At 40.2% G+C, this 20026-nt stretch overlaps 2 protein-coding genes across 7 annotated transcripts in view; both read left to right on the forward strand.

Annotated features, from left to right (window-relative positions):
* Positions 1 to 6143, forward strand: part of prex1 (phosphatidylinositol-3,4,5-trisphosphate-dependent Rac exchange factor 1) — an 81382-nt gene extending 75239 nt beyond the window's left edge. For all 4 annotated transcript variants that reach the window (XM_042408828.1, XM_042408826.1, XM_042408825.1 and 1 more), the window contains exons 35-40: positions 1017 to 1131; positions 2036 to 2102; positions 2984 to 3159; positions 3396 to 3498; positions 3753 to 3820; positions 3930 to 6143. In XM_042408828.1, the coding sequence (XP_042264762.1) occupies positions 1017 to 1131; positions 2036 to 2102; positions 2984 to 3159; positions 3396 to 3498; positions 3753 to 3820; positions 3930 to 3972 (572 nt within the window). In that variant the 3' untranslated portion in view covers positions 3973 to 6143. The remainder of the gene's footprint in view (positions 1 to 1016; positions 1132 to 2035; positions 2103 to 2983; positions 3160 to 3395; positions 3499 to 3752; positions 3821 to 3929) is intronic.
* A 969-nt stretch (positions 6144 to 7112) lies between these two features.
* The window catches only part of LOC121896356 (potassium voltage-gated channel subfamily KQT member 2-like), a 33477-nt gene continuing 20563 nt past the window's right edge, over positions 7113 to 20026 (forward strand). The window contains exon 1 of one of the 3 annotated variants that reach the window (XM_042410190.1): positions 7113 to 7659. In XM_042410190.1, coding sequence (XP_042266124.1) covers positions 7361 to 7659 — 299 coding nt within the window. In that variant the 5' untranslated portion in view covers positions 7113 to 7360. The remainder of the gene's footprint in view (positions 7660 to 20026) is intronic. The other 2 variants (XM_042410187.1, XM_042410188.1) reach the window with 2 other exon arrangements.

A 20026-nucleotide genomic window follows, 5' to 3' on the forward strand; every position in this document is an offset into this window, starting at 1 on the left:
CTTATTAAATATAACACAGTTTAATATTAAACCATTTTAACAAAATAAGCTTTGTTGTCTTTACACAAACAGCTGCACAAATGGGACTGACAAAGAGTCTGACCACACATGCTGTTCATTTGAAAGCGTATCTCACTGTTTGAGTCAACTGAGTTAAATTCAAAGAAGGTCATTTTGGACACAGATCACATGGAAATCACTTCATATACCATGTACATGTAGAATTGTATCATTTAAAAACACTCTCAGTGCTTCATGGAGCCTCTTTGCCTCTCACACATGTACATTCCCTGATAGCTTTATGTGCTTTTATTAAGTTGAGACTGAGGCCTTTTTAAAAGCCTTTTAACACCCTCCAACTTCACGTTCTCCCTTGCTGCCATGCTCTTTGTAGTTCTCCACCAGTCTGAGCTGGCTTAGTATGAATAGTTAGCATCATGCCCGTCTGCCAAATGGCCATTAATTTTTCACAGACAAGTGCCAGTTGGAACACTTACCAAATGAGAGAGTTCATATTGTCCTCATGTACTTCAATGTGGAAGAAAAGTACTGCAACACTGCTTCAGAGCTGTTCAGCCATGCAGATATGCGGATGTACATCGCCACCTACTGGAAAATAGTCTTTACTGCAGGTTGAGGAGCCGTATGAAGCACCATATGACATTGCAGATGCTGAAGTTTGTGTGTGTGTATCCTTATCTATGAACACCATATGTCCTCACATGGATAAAAAAAATCTTCTAAAGTGAGGACATTTTGGACAATCCTCACTGTTTCAAAATATTATTTTAAAGTCAAGGGTAGGATTAAGTTTAAGGCTGGTTGATTGGATGGATTTAGGGAGTCTAGGGAGTTCTTATTTTCAGAGTTAAAATAAGAATAATGTTTTGAGCATAAGGGAATAATGATTATGTTTAAAGTGATGAGGGTTTAATTTCACAATCAGGGAATACTGTGATCCTAGAAATGTGTGCCTATGTGTGTGGATCTAAATGCTCCCTGTCTGTTTTATCCAGCACTGGAGCGTCCAGAAGGAGCGTCCCAGCAGGAGAACATCGCCACGGAGGAGTTCCAGCAGCGCATCAACGCTGTCTCACTAGAGAAGGTCAAGGGCTACTACCGCAGACTCAGGTACGCTATGCTATACTGCATCACGGCCCTCCAGTGGCTTACTCACTAACACTCAGGATATTTTTCACCTTAAAGGGAGAGTTCACCCTGTGGTGTTGCATAAGCAAGCAGAAACTGCATGTCGATTGCTGTTTTATTTTTCTTTGAACTATTGTCAAGGTCTAGAATTTTTCAATGTGAGAGTTACATCATTTATCTTTAACGGAGTCCCACACAGTCTTACAGGCTAGGGTTCATAGGATTTCAAACATTTGTATATGTAGTTTGGAGTATTAATTCTTAAATCATGTTGGAAAAACTCAGCGTCAACATGGATGGACGACTGAGAATCTTTATAGATATTTTTGTAATATTTATGAAACAAAAGGAAAGAATTATTAAACTAGCTTAGATATGAATTTGGTTTAAAAAAAAGTCAAAGTTCTAGTATTTGTGATAATGTTCATTTTTGATAATCTCTGAAAAATAAATCAGATCATATTTTTAACTATCACATCAGTTGCAAAATGAGATGGTCAAAAAATCAAAATGTTTACTATAACAACTCATTATATTAGTTATATTCTATATGTGTGATTTACAGAGCTGCATATATGCTTGCATGTTTCTATCTGTTTTTATTTTATTCCTACTTTGATTGTTATTGTCATTGCACTGCAACATATTCATATTTTAACAGCCTTGTTGATATGGTTGTGGTTTCTGGTATGTCCATGTTAATTTCCAGGAAATGGCTCATGTAGCATCAATAAATAATGAAATATGTACTGTAGCAGATGCATATTATATATATAGTGAAGTACTCTGTGACTGTAGATGACTCAGCTCTCACACTAAGTGAGTCAGAGGAGGCAAATCTGTAGATTTAAAAAAAACTGAAATAGAAATGTTTTTGTCCCAACAGAGCTTTCTATTTGGAGAAGTCCAATCTTCCTACAGACTCAAACACCACAGCTATGAAGATTGACCAGGTAAATATACATTTATTCATATATGTTTCCCATTTACTGCGGTCACAGATTGCGTACATTACAATGTACCATATAATTTATATCCTGTTCTTGTAACATAAGTACGTCTGTATATAATGTTGTGACTGAATATAAATGCAAGCACAGATACTGGGCCTTGAAGTTAGAGATCTTCAACCAAGCATTTCAAAAGTAAGATGAACTGATGTCCTGTTTCCTCCACTGGAAATCCCCACTAGCTCGTCAAGACCCCCTATTAACTCTAACTAACCACAACATTATCAACTACTTTCATTTGAACTTCTGCGATAATTAGATTAGAAAGACTATTTTAGTGTCTCAAACTGACTGTAGCGGAAATAGATTCCAGTGATTATAACTGAATAGAACATAGCACCAATATCTAGAGACTTATTCTCAGGTTTCAGTTGTCTTTAAAACGAAAAAGTACAAAGAGTCAAACCTCTTTGTGTTGTTTTTAATGGGATTTCCCCGTTTATGCTGGTGCACCATCCTAACAAGTCAGTTACTCTGTTCAGTCTAGTGTTGAGTATTAAAATCTATCAAGTGGTATGAGATCATTTCACTTGTTTCTAATACAAATAAGCTTTTTCAAATTAAAAAAAAAAAATCTCAAAAAATGCTGCCTCAATTTCAAATACAATCCTTCATCTTAAGGAAATTACCAGAAGTGGTGAAACTATATAGAAAATGAATGATCTTTTCCTCCACTTGCTTTTGTAAAATACAGATTTTAACACTCAATAATAGTCTTCATGACTTGGTAAGATGGCCACTTTTAAGATATCGCACTGTATCTTCTTTTTAGCAGTCCATTTAACCATTGACCCTCTCTGGCCTTCACTTTCTCCTCCTCATAGCTGCTGCGGCCCCTCAACACACTGGACGACCTTTGCCGACTAATGCAGTCCTACATCAACGTGCGTCCGAGTGCCCAAGGCCCCCCGTCAGGTGTCGGCTTGCTGTGTGTGTCCTCTGAGCTGTGTAACCGCCTGGGAGCCTGCCACATCACCATGTGTGACACAGGCATGCAGAGGTCAGCCTGGCACTACGCCAACACTATGATACTGCTTGTGTAGTATCACTTGTCAGCTGGAATTAAGATTAACACAGTGCAGAGTGGATGACATGCACCACTGAACCACAAAAGCGCAGCCTGTCTGAATTAATTTCGAGGTGTCCAGCAGGTGCACATATGGACAACCCTGTTAATGTGTGTTTGTTACAGAGGTACACACAGCGCTGACCTTTTGGCTTTTTTGTTCTTCACAGATCTACATTAGGCGTGACACTGGAGCAGGCAATGATACTAGCCAGGAACCACGGGCTCATGCCGCGCTGCATCATGCAGACCATGGACATTATGCGCAAACAGGTAAACCTCAGATGCATTTGATCTCAGACTGTGTTCCATGGACCACTAGAGTCCTTTAGGAGAGTCTACCACAAAGTCTTACCACATGAATATCTGACAAATTCACTTGAACTCATAGATCATGGCCTAATCTGTCAAATTGTGGGTGTGTTAGATCTCCTGACTTAGTGTAGATGCTCAGCTTGTCAGGCCAATTGAGTGAACTGCCATGTGGTTATTGTGGAGCTTATAGCATGTGTTTTCTCTTCTACCAGGGGGCAAGAGTTGAGCTCTCTGCTAAAAATCTCAAGGTAATGGACCAGATGCCTCCGTCAGCCCCAAGGTACTGTATCAAACCACTTCCAGACACCTCTGCCCATGCCATCTGCACATTGCACCATTTATGGTCGTAGACAAAGTGGCTTTCCCTCATTTGAATTTTTTCTCTTCAGGCTCTTCAAGCTGTGTTTGCCACCCTCAGACGGAGAGCTCTAAGAAAGCCGTCACTTCAGTGAACTCATCAGAGAGAGGGTGAATGTGGAAGATATGATGAGAGATAACAGTAACGACACCGCTTTCCTTCCAAGAGACACTCCAGATGGAAAGACCCTTGTCCCCCCTCCCCAATGCCCCCGTGACACAGGGATCATTCTAGCATGGATACCACTAGAGTCTTCAGTGCAACGTACAGGCTAACGCCCCCAGCTCCACAACACTGCACAGACGGATAATGTCAGTTATCTGGGAGGACCTGAAGCTCAAGACTAATCGTGTACTGTTATTCATGGGAGCCTCCCAGATCAGTAATACCGCTTGGGCTGTCTGTCTACACAGACACATACACATAGCTGACAACAACTCAACAACTGATGCAAAATATTCACAACAAAAGTGAAAAGGAGATGCTTTTCTGAAGACATCCACAGAGATTATGCTCATAGCTGAGCTGTTATTATTAACTGGATTAATCAAACTACCTGTAGCTGACTGTCATCATAAATGCAGATGTTATCCATTTTTGCCTTGGACTGCAACTCCAGAGAACTGTCTCTTTCTCTGTTTTGGGCTGGTGTTCCCCAGGACTCAATGTTTGGACCCCATGTGAAGTAGAATACTGGAAAGCTCTGGTATTCTTGTATGATAGCTGGCTGAGTAGAAGCAGAAAGTCAAGGAATAGACAGAGGGATGGAAGTAGGGATGGGAGGTACAGATGTAGGGATGGACGGTAGGGGGCTGCTCTTTCTTCAGCCCATTGCATGTGGTTACTGTGCAATTACTGTAGGTTTAGTGTGAGTACTGTATTACTGCACTATATGAAGGATAGTTATTTATTGTATCGTATCTGGAAGGAGTGTTTTTATCCCTTACTCATAATATTATCAGGTATTAAAGAATCTAAAAGCATTCCAGCCCACATATTGAACAGTATTTAAAGGACCAATGGCATGCCATTTTTTAAACGTAACTGCTTGTGTATTTCATTTTATTTATGTGTATGGAATTTGATTACGTCAGGAAGTGTTACATTAATCTTCAGGGAATGCAACGGAGGGAAGATGAACAGAAGCTAGCTCATCAGAATCTGGACAAAGGAAGCTAAAGCAAACTATACACGGCTGTTTGTCAATAAGCAGACAAGTCAACAGGTTGGGAATATTGAAACATTGTTAAATAATTAATATATTAATTAAAAATGTACTAGTTGAAGGATTGCCTTCTGTTAACTTGGACATTATGTTTATATTTAAATTGGCTTTTAAGTTGTCTTCAGTCGTATTTACTGTAGGTATTAAAATAAGCACAATGATTGGTCCATTCAAGTTGCAGTGTTAGTGAAAAGTACTGTAAGGAGTTTTTGTGGATGTAAACAAAGGGATCGTTTCAGGACTGAAACACAGTAACATGATTACTGAACATTTCAATTTTTTTGTACATACATGATGTCAGAGGAAGAAGATAGGAAATGTCTTACAGCAGCAGAGAAATGCTATAAATTAAGTTGGATTATTTTTATGGAGATAATATAGTATATAAAATTTAATTTTTTTTTTATTATTATTCATGACTGTGCATTTGAAGAGAAGCGGTTTCTCTTTGCTGAGTGTAACCTCACTTACAATTTGTTTTTGACCATTTATAAAGGTTCATTATGCATTTCAAGAATCTGTATGACATTCTGCATCCATTAGGTGGATCATTTTGTCCTTTTTATTTATTTAAAAGCAGTCTGGACTCAAATGAGAATGTGGGAATTGTTTCTACATATTCTCCCACACTATTATGGCCAATGCAAATTTACATCCCTCAGTTGGCAAACTGTAAGACTCAGCGGATATTTGCATTATTCTCATTTCCCATATCAAATTTGCTCTTAATCTGAGCAGTGTACATAGTCTAAACTCTGAATGCAGCATTAGTTACCATAACCTGGTCTCAAGTCTGTGTTACAAGTTTAAATTAGCTAATGACTGCAGCATGTTGGTGTAGCTGGACAACAACAAATATGTCACTGATTACACATTTATTTGCATTATTCTAATGTTTTATTGTTGTATATACTTTATTTGCAATTTTATGTTGCTTGAAAATAACTGTACAAAGGATCTTTCTAAAATTATCATTGTGAATCCAATCTTAACAAGCTAGTAAATAAAATGTTCACAGTATGACAATGTTTTTCAGTGAAGCAGCAGTGTTGCCAAGTGATGATCCCACAGAGGACGTGATGTCCAACATAAAAATGCAAAACACACACCGCTGAAGTGGTTTCGCTCTTGTCAGGACTCCTGTTCTAACATTTATCTTGTGATTTTGCCTGTAATACATTGTGTCCTACATGTGTTTATGTTGCCTTGGCCTATGATTTCATATGAATGCCTCAAAAGGAGGGAACACTGAAAATGATTATATCTCTTCGCCTGCACACATCATATCAAGAAGTTGTGACTATAAGTGCTACTGAAAGTGAACATCAGGACTTCTGACTGAGCTTGTTTCTTATTCCAGTCCATTTACTCATAATTTTGCTTTCTTCGATCACATCCTGCTTTCCAGCTAACCTGATGCTTATCATGGGGAAATTGAATTTACTCAACATACTTAATACATTATTTAGTCATTATATTTCACTTTCACTCTGTAAAGGGATCTACATTACATTCTTTTGCACTTGAATGTCTAGTGAAGCGTTTGCAGGCCGGCTGAGATTTTCCATTTGTTTGTTTTATGTCTTGACTGACACTGATTTATATTTTAATGACTGTAAGTGTCCTTTACTTTATCAGGACCACGGCAAGAAAGCAAACCTTATAGCTTGACATAGTTTCAGGTATCCATTACCGGACTAAAGAAGGGTGCAGATATGAATATTGCATGAACGTGCATCATCAAATGAAAGCCATCCTTGCAGCTTCTCTCTTGGGCCGCACACTTGAGAGGATGGGAGGTTATTTCAGGATAGATTTTTGGAAACAAGACACGTTCGAGTAATGATCCTCTCATCCCAATCAGCAACTTGAAATGGTTTTGACAACATAGTCTACTCCACACTGACATACCAGACCAGGTGTTGTTGCAGTAGAAGAAGGATGATTGCATGTTCAGTTCAACTTTGCAGCATGAATGATCTCTTAGCCATTAAATGATTGCAACGTAAGGAGAGAAAATCATGTGCATTTCCCTCCTTTGCTGTGTCTGACAAACAGCCGGAAGGGGCTAACGTAAAAGCATACAGTGTGCAGTTTCGCGTGGTTATTGCAATTGGTTTTCTAGGGGGGACCGACACCGACTGCATTCACCACCAGCACACACCCCTCAGCGCCGGTGATGCATCCCAGCGGCAAGGGCACGGACAACTCCTCGTTAGAGTCGTCTCGACTTTAGAATGGTGCAGAAATCTCTCAACGGCGGGGTTTACCCAACTCAAGCCGGAGAGAAGAAGCACAAAGTCGGGTTCGTTGGTTTGGACCCCGGGGCTCCTGAATCTAGCAGGGATGGGGCGCTGCTCATTGCGGGTTCGGAAAGCACCAAGCGGAGCAGCATCCTCTGCAGACCGAGGTCCAGCATCTCCGCCGGGAGACCCAGACCGTCGAAGAAAAATGCCAGCTATCGGAAACTACAGAATTTTCTCTATAATGCGCTGGAAAGACCGCGGGGATGGGCGTTCATCTACCACGCTTATGTGTAAGTGATGTTTGTGTCGTGGAAGCATGTTGATTCTGTCTGTGGCCTTTTACTTTGAGGATACACCGATGTTACAGTACTGTGTCATGGTTTTGGGGCGGGGGGCTGTTATGGAGTTTTTCGGGTTCTGTCTTCATTGATGATAACGTAGATGGCGCAGTAAAGGGTTAAACGCTGTCAGGCTGCCAAGCATAGCCTGATCATACCTAGCGGAGGTGTCACATCACCTGCATAACTCCTGCTATAACTCTTCATAATAATGCAACCGATGCTCATTTCACAGTGACATTTTGACGGGTGAATTTTTAAAGCTGTTCATGATCTAGACCGTGTCTTAACGGGGGCCGCCCATGTTTAGCATGTGCCCACATTTTACACACTATTGTCTGTCATTGATTGGAGTTACCATATGTTGCGGCAGCACTGGGTTTCAGCACCGCGGACTGTGGACAGCTCCGCGCCGCATCAGTACTTTCACTAATTAACGTCGCAGTCCAGCTCTGCACAGTGATGTGGGCCCTACTACTATATGGCCTACTCTACCTCTGTACAGGCTGAGAGAGTGTTCTGGATACTACAGACAGTCTGTGAGCTTCTTGTAGCTAGAACGTGATGCTTTGCTTTTTTTTTGCCTTTGTGTTTTGGGTTAGTGAGACCCGGGTTGAACACAAGAAGACATTGTCTGCTAAAGGGTTAATGTTAAGTGATGCCATCCGAGGCCATAGAGGTTAGTGATCTGTGACCTCTGGTGTGTGGTCAGCACTGAGGCAAATGACAACAACAACCTTTTGGGAAAAACATTCCTTACTTCTTACACATTAAACGGCCACTGCAGAAATGTAGTTGTGCATTTTTCACAAAGTCGGGTGCTCACAAGACACACATGGGAAAAAAAAGACTGGCCAGACACTGTGCAGCAGATACTTGGATTCTACATTTCCAACAATGCAACCAATAGCATATTTTAGTTAGACCCTTCCAGCTTCATAATCGCCCACTCTTATCAAACTCCATTCATCCAGTTAAGGAAAGTAGTCATCCATTATATTTACTACTCAGAGTTGATGAACCACAGAAGACATTATGTAACTGTTTGCACGAGCTGAGCAGTGATCATCATGACTAGTAAACTGACCTATATGTGTAAAATCAATGACGTTCTCCTTTTAATACATGTAGCTCGCAGTAGTTTTGTACATGTCCTATTAAGGTGAAAGATACAGTATGTTTGCCTACAAATATAAGCTCTATTCTCTAAATGAAAAGGTAGGTAAACTGTGGATGGCAGTTCCCCCTCCAGCCATGCCTGAATCCTTCTGATTCAGTGATATTGCATGCTTAGTAGTGAGAAATTGAAATGGCCACGGCATTAAGGAATTCACTGTGCACAGCATATCGACTCCCCTGAGACGGCTGGATGCCCAGAAGTAGGCCTGTGCTTTAATGTAAAACCACACACACTCACACACATGCACACACACTCACTCACACAGGACCTCTGGGTACTTTTTAAATATTAACTGAATACTATAGCAGCCAGCTAAAACCTCCGGTTTCCAAATGTAGCTTTTTGGGAAACCTTTATTGACCACTGTCACTTTTAGGAGGTAGTGCTAGCATCGTAGCTGAAGCTAGTGGAGGCAGCTGGGATGTTTTATGCAGGATAATATAGCATTTGGAGTCAAACTACACCAAGCAACCTAGTTAGAACAGGGTCAGTAGCATGTGTGCTGCCAAAAATTAGAATCCTCTCAAAAGCAAGTTGTAAATTAGTGTTCAACTAAAAGAAATCTGATTGAAGAACGGAGCCAGCGCACATGACCACGATTGTGAAAGTCACCTACAGTTCCAGAAAAAAGCAAATTCATACAAGATAAGACCATAAGAGCATCTGCGTCGAGTAACCACATCTCTATGCTCTGCTCTATATATTATTCATGGTCACCACACTTCATTTAACCTTCCAACTCTTTTTACTTCCAGCCAGCTGATTTATATGTGCTGACTTCAGTTAAATTTTCCCCCCTCTTTTATTCTTTTCCTCATCTATGCTCCAAAAGACAGTGTTTGGCAAACAAAACGACACTGCTGCCTTGAACCGAGGAAGACACAGTGTCACAGAATGTGCTTAGACAACAGCTGATTTTTTTTTTTTGATGGGTATCCTCAGGAAATGTTAGGCAGGTGTTTTGTTCCTTGGTCTCGTTTGTAGTGCATGTGTGAATGATCGATATGTGGAACATGAGTGCTTATATCCAGAGTACTCTCACTGTCTTGCTGCCTCTACATATCTCTCCCACTGTCTTTCTCCATCTATCTATCCAGCTGTCTGAGACCAAGGCCTCTGTTGCTGGTCCAACATCAGTTTAAGTAGAAAGACACAGTGATCCACAGTAAAGGATATTCTTGTAAATGTTAGGAATCTTGAATCAAAATCAAAAGCAGCAATCTGCAACTGAGTTTGAACACTTTGAATTTTTATAAGTGAAAGATAAAACAATGAAACAACTTATTTCAGTTGCTGCCTGACTCTTTTCTTTGTTGACAATTTAAAAGTTGGCCAAAAAAATACTTTCAATCCGAATGTCAAAACATTTACAGGGCTTTACTGATTTATCCAAGCCATGGCAGTTTCCTGCACTGATACAACACTGCAGGCTCTGATATCTGATATCTAGTGATTTGGCTTCAACGGGAGCCTCATTACTGAGTGTTCTCTTGCAGGAAGCACCAGCTGTGCAAGAAGCTTGAAAGGCCTCTGCAGCTGTAAAGAATGACAAAATATGTCATTTCTGCACCCAAAGTGGAACAAAGGACTTACACTGAAAAAGACGACACAGAGAAGAGGGCAAACAAAGCATTCAGCAAGTGATCAATCAGTGGAATCAAAATAAATTTTCTGTTAAACTTTCTTAAAGTGATTAAGAGAGACAGATTGAGGACATGGTCCAGTTATTCACTATTATGCTGAGCTGGCCAGCTAAAGAAACTGGGGAAGATGTAAGACGAAGACAGTAGCAGACAGATGCTGGCTGCCAAGCCGGTGAGATGTGATGGAGTGGTCTGTTTTAGGAGGAGATGGGTGCGCTTTGAGGTAGAAGTGGAAGATTAGCGTGTGGATGCTGAGTACTGCAGTTGTGTTATGATCAGGGATGGATGGGGCCCATTGCTGGATGATGAGATGCTCCAGCTGTTAGGATTATTTAAAATTTATGGGGCACTCCACCAATTTTGCACATGAAGGTCAGTTTACTCATCATGAACAGTACTTCAGCCTGTGAAAACAGTTGTATAATGTCGTCTGTGGCTCTGAATGAGCTTTCTAAAGTCTGGAATAATGGTGAATGAAAGTTTGGTTAATATCTCGGGTTGGTCTAGAGATTTATAACTTGACAGAAAGCAAAAATGCAAAACTGGTGGTGTAGAGTTTGAAAGATGTTGGCATTTAGCAGGCAGGGCGGGTCTAATGCAAAGTGTACTATGGGAAATGTAGGATCCAGTGTTTTTGGAATTTGACCCATACTGGGGATTAAAAGTCACAATATCTCTGCCTCTGCTGTTCGATTATGTTATTATTTTATTTAATCTGTCACTTACAAGTCCCCTAACTTTATGGAAGCATTTGTGTAAAACCACTTTAAAAATGGTTTGCCTTATGCTGTTGACACAAGCGCTCCCACACACCTCACTGATACTTACTTAAATTTTTACTTAAAGCCTGTGACCCCACTTTGAGCGTAGGCCGCCAACAAAGGCTCTCCAGGCATCTTAGTGCTGCGCCAATTTCTCCAGCTGTCCTGATATATTGCCAGTTCTCTTCACATCCACCTCCAGGTCACGGCGCCAGGTGTTTCTTGGTCTGCCTCTTTTCTTTTTCCCTTGTGGATTCCAAAAGAGAGCACGTCTTGTGGTGCTGGATGCAGGCTTGCGAAGAGTGTAACCAATCTATCTCCAGCGTCTTCGGAGGATTTCTTCCTCTGCAAGCTGCTGTCTTGTTCACTGCCTCAGTTACTGGTTGCTGATAATATCTGGCCAGAGAATTTATAGGATTCTTCTGAGGCAGGTGTTGATAAACATCTGGATACTCTTCATGGCGGTGACAGTTGTTCTCCAGATTTCTGCTTCATACAGCAAAACAGGCTTCACAGTGGTATTGAAGATCCTGATCTTGGTGTTGGTGTTCAGATCTGAGGATCCCCAGACATTTTTCAGCTGATACAAAACTACCCTTGCCTTACCAGTCTGGGCTTTTACATCAGCGTCTGTCCCACCCAGTTTGCCAACAATGCTGCCAAGGCTGACAGACTTCACCAAATTAGTTGGATTAGTTTGTCAGTATGCTGTGAATTCATGACAGGACCAAATTTACACAGAAAAACTACATTTCTAGAGTGACACTGACACTGTCATTTAAAAAATCATAGCACACAAATAAAGTCTTTAAAGTGGCTATAATCAAAATCTTTGTAGAATCATTTATGTTTGTATATTTTAGAGAATTTGTATATTTTAGATCCTTTCAGCTTTGAGCTTTATATCGTCGTCATTGTTTTGATTTTACGGCACACAACTGGTTGTTTTCTGCCGTAGCAGGCAGCTTTTTTCTGGTGAAAAAGCTCTAATAAAACTAATATATGCTACCTGTTCAACACCAAACACCAAACCGACACAGTTAACAACTAGCTGGTGGTGATAATATGTCACATTTGTGTTTACAGCTTGTTTCCTGAGCCTCCAAGTGGCCAAAAAAATCAGTATTTACAGGTTAAAAAAAGATTAATGTACTAAATGTTCGTCTCTGCTGCATGTTGGCCACATGCTATGGTGATGTATCATTTAAAAAGAAGTTAATTTCTGTTCTTTTATATAGTTTAAATTTTCCTTTAGATTTTGTTTTAGTTGTGACTCTCTTATAATTTTTGATACTGCAACTTTTTTCTACCGTCCACTCTGGAAGAGGGAACTCTCCCCTGTTACTCTCCCTGAGGGTTCTCCTTCATTTGCTCTTTAAAGGTTTTTTTCTGGAGTTTTTCCTTTTTTGAAGTAAGGTTATGTTGTATAAGGCTACAGCTAATGATTATTTTCATTATCAGTTCATTGTTGACTATTACATTTGTGATTTATCCATTACCTGGCCACAATTGCATTGTATATTACATTATTTTCTGATATACTTTTTACTTGGCAGATTCCCCCAAAAGCTACAAGAACCATTCATTTAGATTGCAGTCTTGTCAGGTTTTTATTTTTATTTTTGCCGGTTAATGTATTTATTTACAGAACAGCTGTTGTTCTTGTTCACATGAAATACACAAGAAGCGAAGAATGGCCACTTTGTATTCACAGCAAAGTATCTCTGTGGCTCATAAGGAGCACAATGACAGCAGGTTGCTACACTAGCAGCGACACTCGTGTTTTTATTTACACAAGATGAGAGCTCCAGAAAATCATCATCACAGAGTGGACGCTGCAGTGCTGGCACATGATCTTTACAGGCACAGTTTGCTTGGTGAAAATCCTTTCCTCCTGATTTGTTCTCCAGTTCGTCGCAGTCTAAATTTAGCTTGATGAGTATGTCTGGGTAGCAATGTTGTGCTGAATGGGGCAAATCAATGTCTCTTTATCTGCAGCTCAGGAGGAAATGCAGGCTTCTCTGCTTCCAACAACAGCCCCCTCAACTTGATTGATCAATAGTCACGTTCGCACTGATGTCGTCTGGACCTCACTGGCAACAAGTGTGTGTGTGTGTGTGTATGTGTGTGTGTTTTGCTGCTTGTCAACTGCAAGAGCAAGTGTAATTTTTACTCCAAGTGGGGTTTTATTGGAGACGTTCGTGGGAATCCAGATGGGATGGTGTAAAAATGGAGCTTTATGGTCACATGTGTGATTGTGTGTGTGTAATATGGGGTTTGTATGGTACAGTATAATACCAGATGCATCAGAATGTTAGTTGAAAGGTCTACAGACTCAGACATTAATTGATTATTTTATTATTGGGCCAATTAAATGAAAACTAGTAAGGAATAATGTAATAATACATCTGTACCTTACTTGAAATTGTACAGTAATTGATTTTGGGTGCCTTGCTTTAAAAGCATCTATAATCAGTATTTTAATGCTAACAATGGGTAACATATGTGAAAGGTGATGCTTGTGCTGATGAGTAACTAGACTCTGCATTTAAAAGCTAATTGTTTTGGTTTTCTGGCACGCAGCTCTCTCTTTAGCATTGCGTCCAGCAGCAGCACACAGCTGTTTTAAGCAGAAAAGGATATGATTAACCCTCTGCATGCTACAGTGGACCAACAAAGTTAGAGACTAGCTAGTGACCATTGTGGGGCATTTAGCAGCTAAAGAGTCAGATATTTCCCTCAGTAGTTAGTAGACCAAAACTGAACTAAACAGAGAAGGAATATTTGATTTAATATTTGCCAGGTGGCCAAAAACATGGTTCCAAATAAATGCAAATGTTGCTTCATGCCTACTGGTTGTGCAAGGCAGCTGGTTGCTAACATGCAACTATAACAACTGAAGGGGATAAAACGTCAGTGTTGTGTTTACAGTACAGCTTGTTTCGCCTTCCAAAAAGTGGCCCAAAAATGAGACCATGCAGGTTTATTAACTGAAATGTTGCAGGAGTTATTAATAAAAAAAATTGGCACCTTAGCACAACTGTACAGTTTGTCTAGGCTAATACTTAAAGTGCCCCTCCACTCAAAAATGTGTTTTGCTTACTGTTACTTCAGTTAGATGTTTGGACTTCACTGTGCAGAATGATGTAGGTTTGACATTAGAAGTCTGTTTTCACATTCATCTGCTGAGGAGCAAAGTTACTCCATGATCACTGAAACTGCGATTTAAAGGCGTGTACCTGCGAACGTGTTTTGTGATCACAACTAGTTTGGAGCCAATCCTGGTCCTGTAATCAAGTGTGATGTGGAAACTTGAAGCCTCCATTCATATTGTATGTTGAAAAACTATATTGGCCACAAGTTATTATTCAAAGTCAAGTGTTTTATATACATCTTAAAACATGTCTGGAGGGGATCGTTAAATTGCTGTCAGCTACAGCTACATGCTACACGTACATGCTCTTGTGGCCAACAATTTTTGAGAGCTTGACATGTTATTTGCCCTTGTATGTCTCTTGTATGTATGCATCCACCCAGACTTTCTCATAACCTTAAGCTGGTGTGTGTGTCCACAGACCATACTGTATGATGGAGAGGTATAAATGAATCTTTAGAAGCTTCACTATGTGAATAGCATCAGGACGGATGGGCGAGAAGCTGCAGAAGCTAATTGTTTGAGTGCTTCAGGAGGCAGGTTCTGTCCCCCTCTTTTATCAGCAAGCGTCCTCATTAGTAGGTACTGATGAGCTTGGCAAGGTCAAGTCAGGAAAGTTGCAAAAACTGATGTCCAATTAGACTTGCAGCCAGTCAGCTTCCTTCCTCCAGAACATTTAATTCCATTGGTTATGTTAATTTAACCAATGATGAGACTTACATTACTGTCATTTCAGACCAAATAGGAGCCTGATATCATTTTGGTGTTACATGGAGATATTCCCACATCAGTACATCATCATGTATATCTAATTTTGTGGAGTCTGTTTTTTCCTTATGCAAGCTAAATGTGATATCAGTCACCTTTTAAATGTATCAGCATGATAAGGATTGTGAACTCGGACAAGAAATCCTACTTATAACAGAGTTTCCAGGGTACAATAAATGTTGTGACAAGTCAAAGTGATGTAAATGACAAGATGTGAAGAGTCTGACTCCTTGCATTCCCAGCACCAGAGGAAAGTAACTGGCCTGGCAATTGGTTTTTATGGGCAGGCCGGGAAATGTGAATCCATGTGGGCGACACCTTTTAATTTACATAATATTGCACAATAGGACCAGACGAATATATACCTAGTTGAACATATAATTTAAGACTTAAGAAGGACACCTACATTCGTGTTTTCAACAGCTGCCGTCACGACACATTTCCCTGAGAGTCACCAAAACAGGTGTTTCGGGTTAACCACTGACCGTGTTAACTGGCAACTTTCAGCCGAATGCATCGTGGTTGCTCGTAGTGATGATAGCTGGCACCTAAAAGCCTTATCAATTTGACCTTAATCAATCCATCAGTGTGTTTATTACTTATGCCAACCATTTACATAAGTTAAACTGTGCTCAGCAATGAAGGATTCACCTCATATTGTTTCTTATAATGTGGGAAACAAAACGTAGCCTATAAATTGGCAGTGCAGTCATAGTCTATCTTGTGATTTTATAGTGTTCAATCTTCAAGTGGAAAGTGAGCCATATTCAACCAATTAACCTGCTTTGTCATGGAGTAGAAAAAGTAAAAGAAGAGTTTGTGGCTAAATAGTGTGTAAACTGTAGTCACACAGTCAGTATTCACCAGGTTTGACCAGCCTACCGTCTGTTTAACTTGTGACCATCAGTGTGATACTGCAACGAGATTCAGCGTTTCAAGCCATTTAAAAAGATTAATATCAGAAAAATAAGTGAGGAAATGTGAATGATTCTTGTTGGCTACACCATTTAATGTACATAATGTAATACAAAAAGGACCAGACAAATATATACTGTGTTGAACAAACAATAATTTAAGACTTAGGAGGACACCTACATACTCTGTGTTTTCAACAGCTGCCGTCACCACGAAAACGACACTCAGCTGAAAGTCACCACATGACAAGGTCACTGGTTAAACCAAAACACCGGTCGGCATGCTAACGTCAGCCAGCCGCTTAACTTTCCACTCCGGCGTCACACGCCGACAAAAAACTCTAAATAACAGTAACTGCCACAAACTGAAGTTCAGAAGGTTAAACAAGCTTCTTAGAAACAGACAGAGGCGACAGAAAGATTCTACCTGAACTAAAGTGTAAAGGCAACAACTGTTGCTGACAACAAAACAAACACCGCACCTCTGATTTCCGCTTAGGAGCAGCAGAGATACTAAACACGAGATAATGTCTCACTTCGCTCTAAATCCAGACACCACAAATGGACGAAAAATGTACAAACAAGGCAGGAGTTTTTTTTTTCCTCCCTGTGAATTTTATTATGTTTTTTTTCCCTGAGCCTCATAGGCCCTTTCACGTTGTTGGGCCCGGGGCCTGAGCCCTGGCAATCCCCTGCATTAAAACGGCATTAATGCTGATTTCTCCTAGGAGGGCCAAATTCCTGGATGTCCCATGGGGAGCCAGACCCGCCCATAACGCTGGGATTGACTCTTTGACCGATTAACCTTAAAGGACAGGTTCACAATTTTTCATGTCTTTCTAAAGCTTCATTTATACTCCCAGGCAGACGCGTACACAACAGCTGTGGACACCACAGATGGGTAGTTGTTCTGTTTATACTACCTTCTGGGGTCCACTTGGAGGACACACATGCGCAGTAGATCGCCGTCTACAGGAAGACAGCGTTGACTGCACAGACTGGTGCGGACAGGTCCACGCAGACCATGGATGTATAATAAAAGCTGGATAGGGTGCTGCCGCTCAGCCTTGCAGCCAATTTTTCCCAGTGGCCACTCGCGGTATTGCAGCAAAAAATCCTCCTGTGGCCCAAAAAGGACTTCCCCATAGACCACCATTTTAAAACAGACGTCTGTAAAACTGGAACTGCAAATGTCAATTATGACTCTTTCTATTATGAACTTTTTATTCATGGAGGTTTTATATTTGTAAAACTTTCCTCAAGCCGAGAAAAGCGATTTAAAAATCCATGACGTCATCACAATGTTAAGTCTATGGGCCAAGCGGGAACTCGCGGGCGGGGCCAGCGGGGGAAACACTACTGCGCATATTCAGTGGGCCGCACAACACGGAAGCAAACCCGGATGCTAGAAACTTTTTTTGCGTATGCGCCAGACGAGCAATTCCTATAGGACTGAATGGGCGCCATTTTTAGTCTCGTATCCAGCTCTTATAATACATCCATGGCGCAGACACAACAAATTGCAGGTACGTGGACGTCCGCACAGAGCCTACGCTTACACTCTTTGATGATGCAATTTACGTCACGCGGACCCCTGCGGGCATGGAAACTGTAATTTCAGCTTTAAATACAATAGTCAGGTGCCCAAATGAACACTGAAACTAACTAGAAAGTGGATATCTGCCACATTTACAGTCTTTTTAGCATCACCTTCCCTCTTTGTGTTTCCTTGGACAGTGTTTCCTTGCAGTGCAAGTATAGTAACAAAACAAGGGACTTTGGCGCTAAAAAGACTGTAATGTTGATAGATATCTACTTGATTTGACTTATTTGGACAGCTGAAGCTTCATATTAGCTTCAGATAAACTTTTAAATACAGTTTTGCACAAAAGGAGACTGTGGATTTTGTCCTCCATCACTTACATTGAAAGCACATTTGAAGGAGATCTCTTACTGTAACAGCCAGTATGAACAGGAGTAATGATTACAGTGAGAAAAACCTCTTTCAGTGTTTGTATGGACACCTGACTGTTTTAAGACAGACTTGAAAAACGCGACACTGAAAAACAAACAAACAACAGGAACACAATACATCTCAGGATGGTCAGGACATAAAAACAGGGACCAACTGCAAATTCAATCAGACAAACAAGAGAAAGAAAATCTCCATGTTGTGTTTCTGGACTTGGGAAAAGCAGGTGCCTAAATGGGTATAATTTCATTCCCTTAGCACATCAAAATCTTTTCAAAGCCTGTTTCATATATAAATTAAATTTACCACGGTGACAAATTGTGCAAGCATTATTTGCACCCTCACTCTTGCAGGAGTCAGGGCATCAAATGGATGCTAAAGGGAGGACGGATGGAGTTCACCTTCTTGTCATTCCTGGCATATATAGATGATGTATGGCGACAACCACCTAGTATTGAAGAAAAGTAAACTATGCTAAGATTAATATCTACTGTGTAAAACTAAAAAAATATAAACTGACTATAATTTAACATACCTAAGAACATATATACATAGATTTTATAACCTCAACCTCACTGACAAGCTGCAGACTTAAGGCAGAATGAAAAAAAGCTTCATTCAGTGCATGAAGAACTCACTTTTACCAAGCAAGCCTTCACTGCTGCAGCCATCAATGATGTATGAGATGCCAAAAACACACATACAGCCTACTTTGAATGACCTTTATGAAACAAAGTGCTTTTTGTAAAGCACTTTGAAATATTGTTAAGAAAAGTGCTATATAAATAAAGTTTATTATTACTATAACAAAGGAAAAAATTAGCAGAACAGGGGCAGCCACCGCTGAATGTACTCATTTTGCTTTTCGTAAGAATATCTTAATGCTTCTGATAGAGTATGATTAGGAATATCATAAAGAATCTACATTTACAATTCCTAGTATACACCATTGATTTATTAATACATTAAACTGGCTGTGTATTGATGGAACACAAAACAGCAGGAAAATACAGGTATTGTTATTATCAAAGTATGAATATTGTTTAAAAAATAATGAAGATCCAGGGAGTATTGATGAGGAAATGTGGTTCAGGAAGTCACTCTGTTATAGGGGGATGCAGAAGATGAAGCCTATCTCAATAAAAAGCTTAAGAACTAAGGTCAGCCTATATCATGTGAAAGATTTAATGCTGCACAGCCAGATCCACTCTACATTGACTCAGAGTGAGGAATTCAGCCTTTTGTTTCTTGCCTCTGAAGTGCTGAACAGATCATTGTCAGAACAGTTTCTGTTGAACATATCGAACCAGAAGGGTCAACCGCTGCACTAAATCACAGTCTAGATTTTTAACTTCTGAGAAGGTTTTGTGAAGGTGAAGAAGTCTGCCAACTTTAAACTCAAACTGGTGCCTGAACAGATAAGACAAACTAAGGCAGGATCTGGAAAGATCTGATCTGGAGCATACAGTCATAATCAGAGCTTTTAATAAGGTGCAGCAACTAATGTTTTGACATGAAGTGTGTCCTCATCAGAGTAAGAGAAGGCAGTGGTGGCATAGATGTTTAAAATGCCTGCGCTCAGGTAATAGCTGTCTCTCATAGGATGGACAGGCTCTGGGTGTTGCTTACGTTTAACCAATGCCATATTTAATCCATATGGTTTAGTTGTTCAGGTAATAAAATCCACGTAATAATTTCTCCACCTTTTTAAAACTCATTCTTATAAAACTAAAATAAATGTTGCAAACCCGGGAAAAGGTGGGTTGCCACTGTGCAGCCCTCTTGCTCAGTGTAATATCTTAATTGAAACCCATCCTCACCCAATCCTCTGACATCTGGCTTCTATGTATTGATTCCTATTTCATAGCACAAAGGATAATTATCTCATACTGCACAGTTCATGTGTAAATGACATCTTTACTTTAGT

This window comes from Thunnus maccoyii, chromosome 4 (assembly GCF_910596095.1).
Source record: "Thunnus maccoyii chromosome 4, fThuMac1.1, whole genome shotgun sequence".
Classification (NCBI taxonomy): Eukaryota; Metazoa; Chordata; class Actinopteri; order Scombriformes; family Scombridae; genus Thunnus; species Thunnus maccoyii.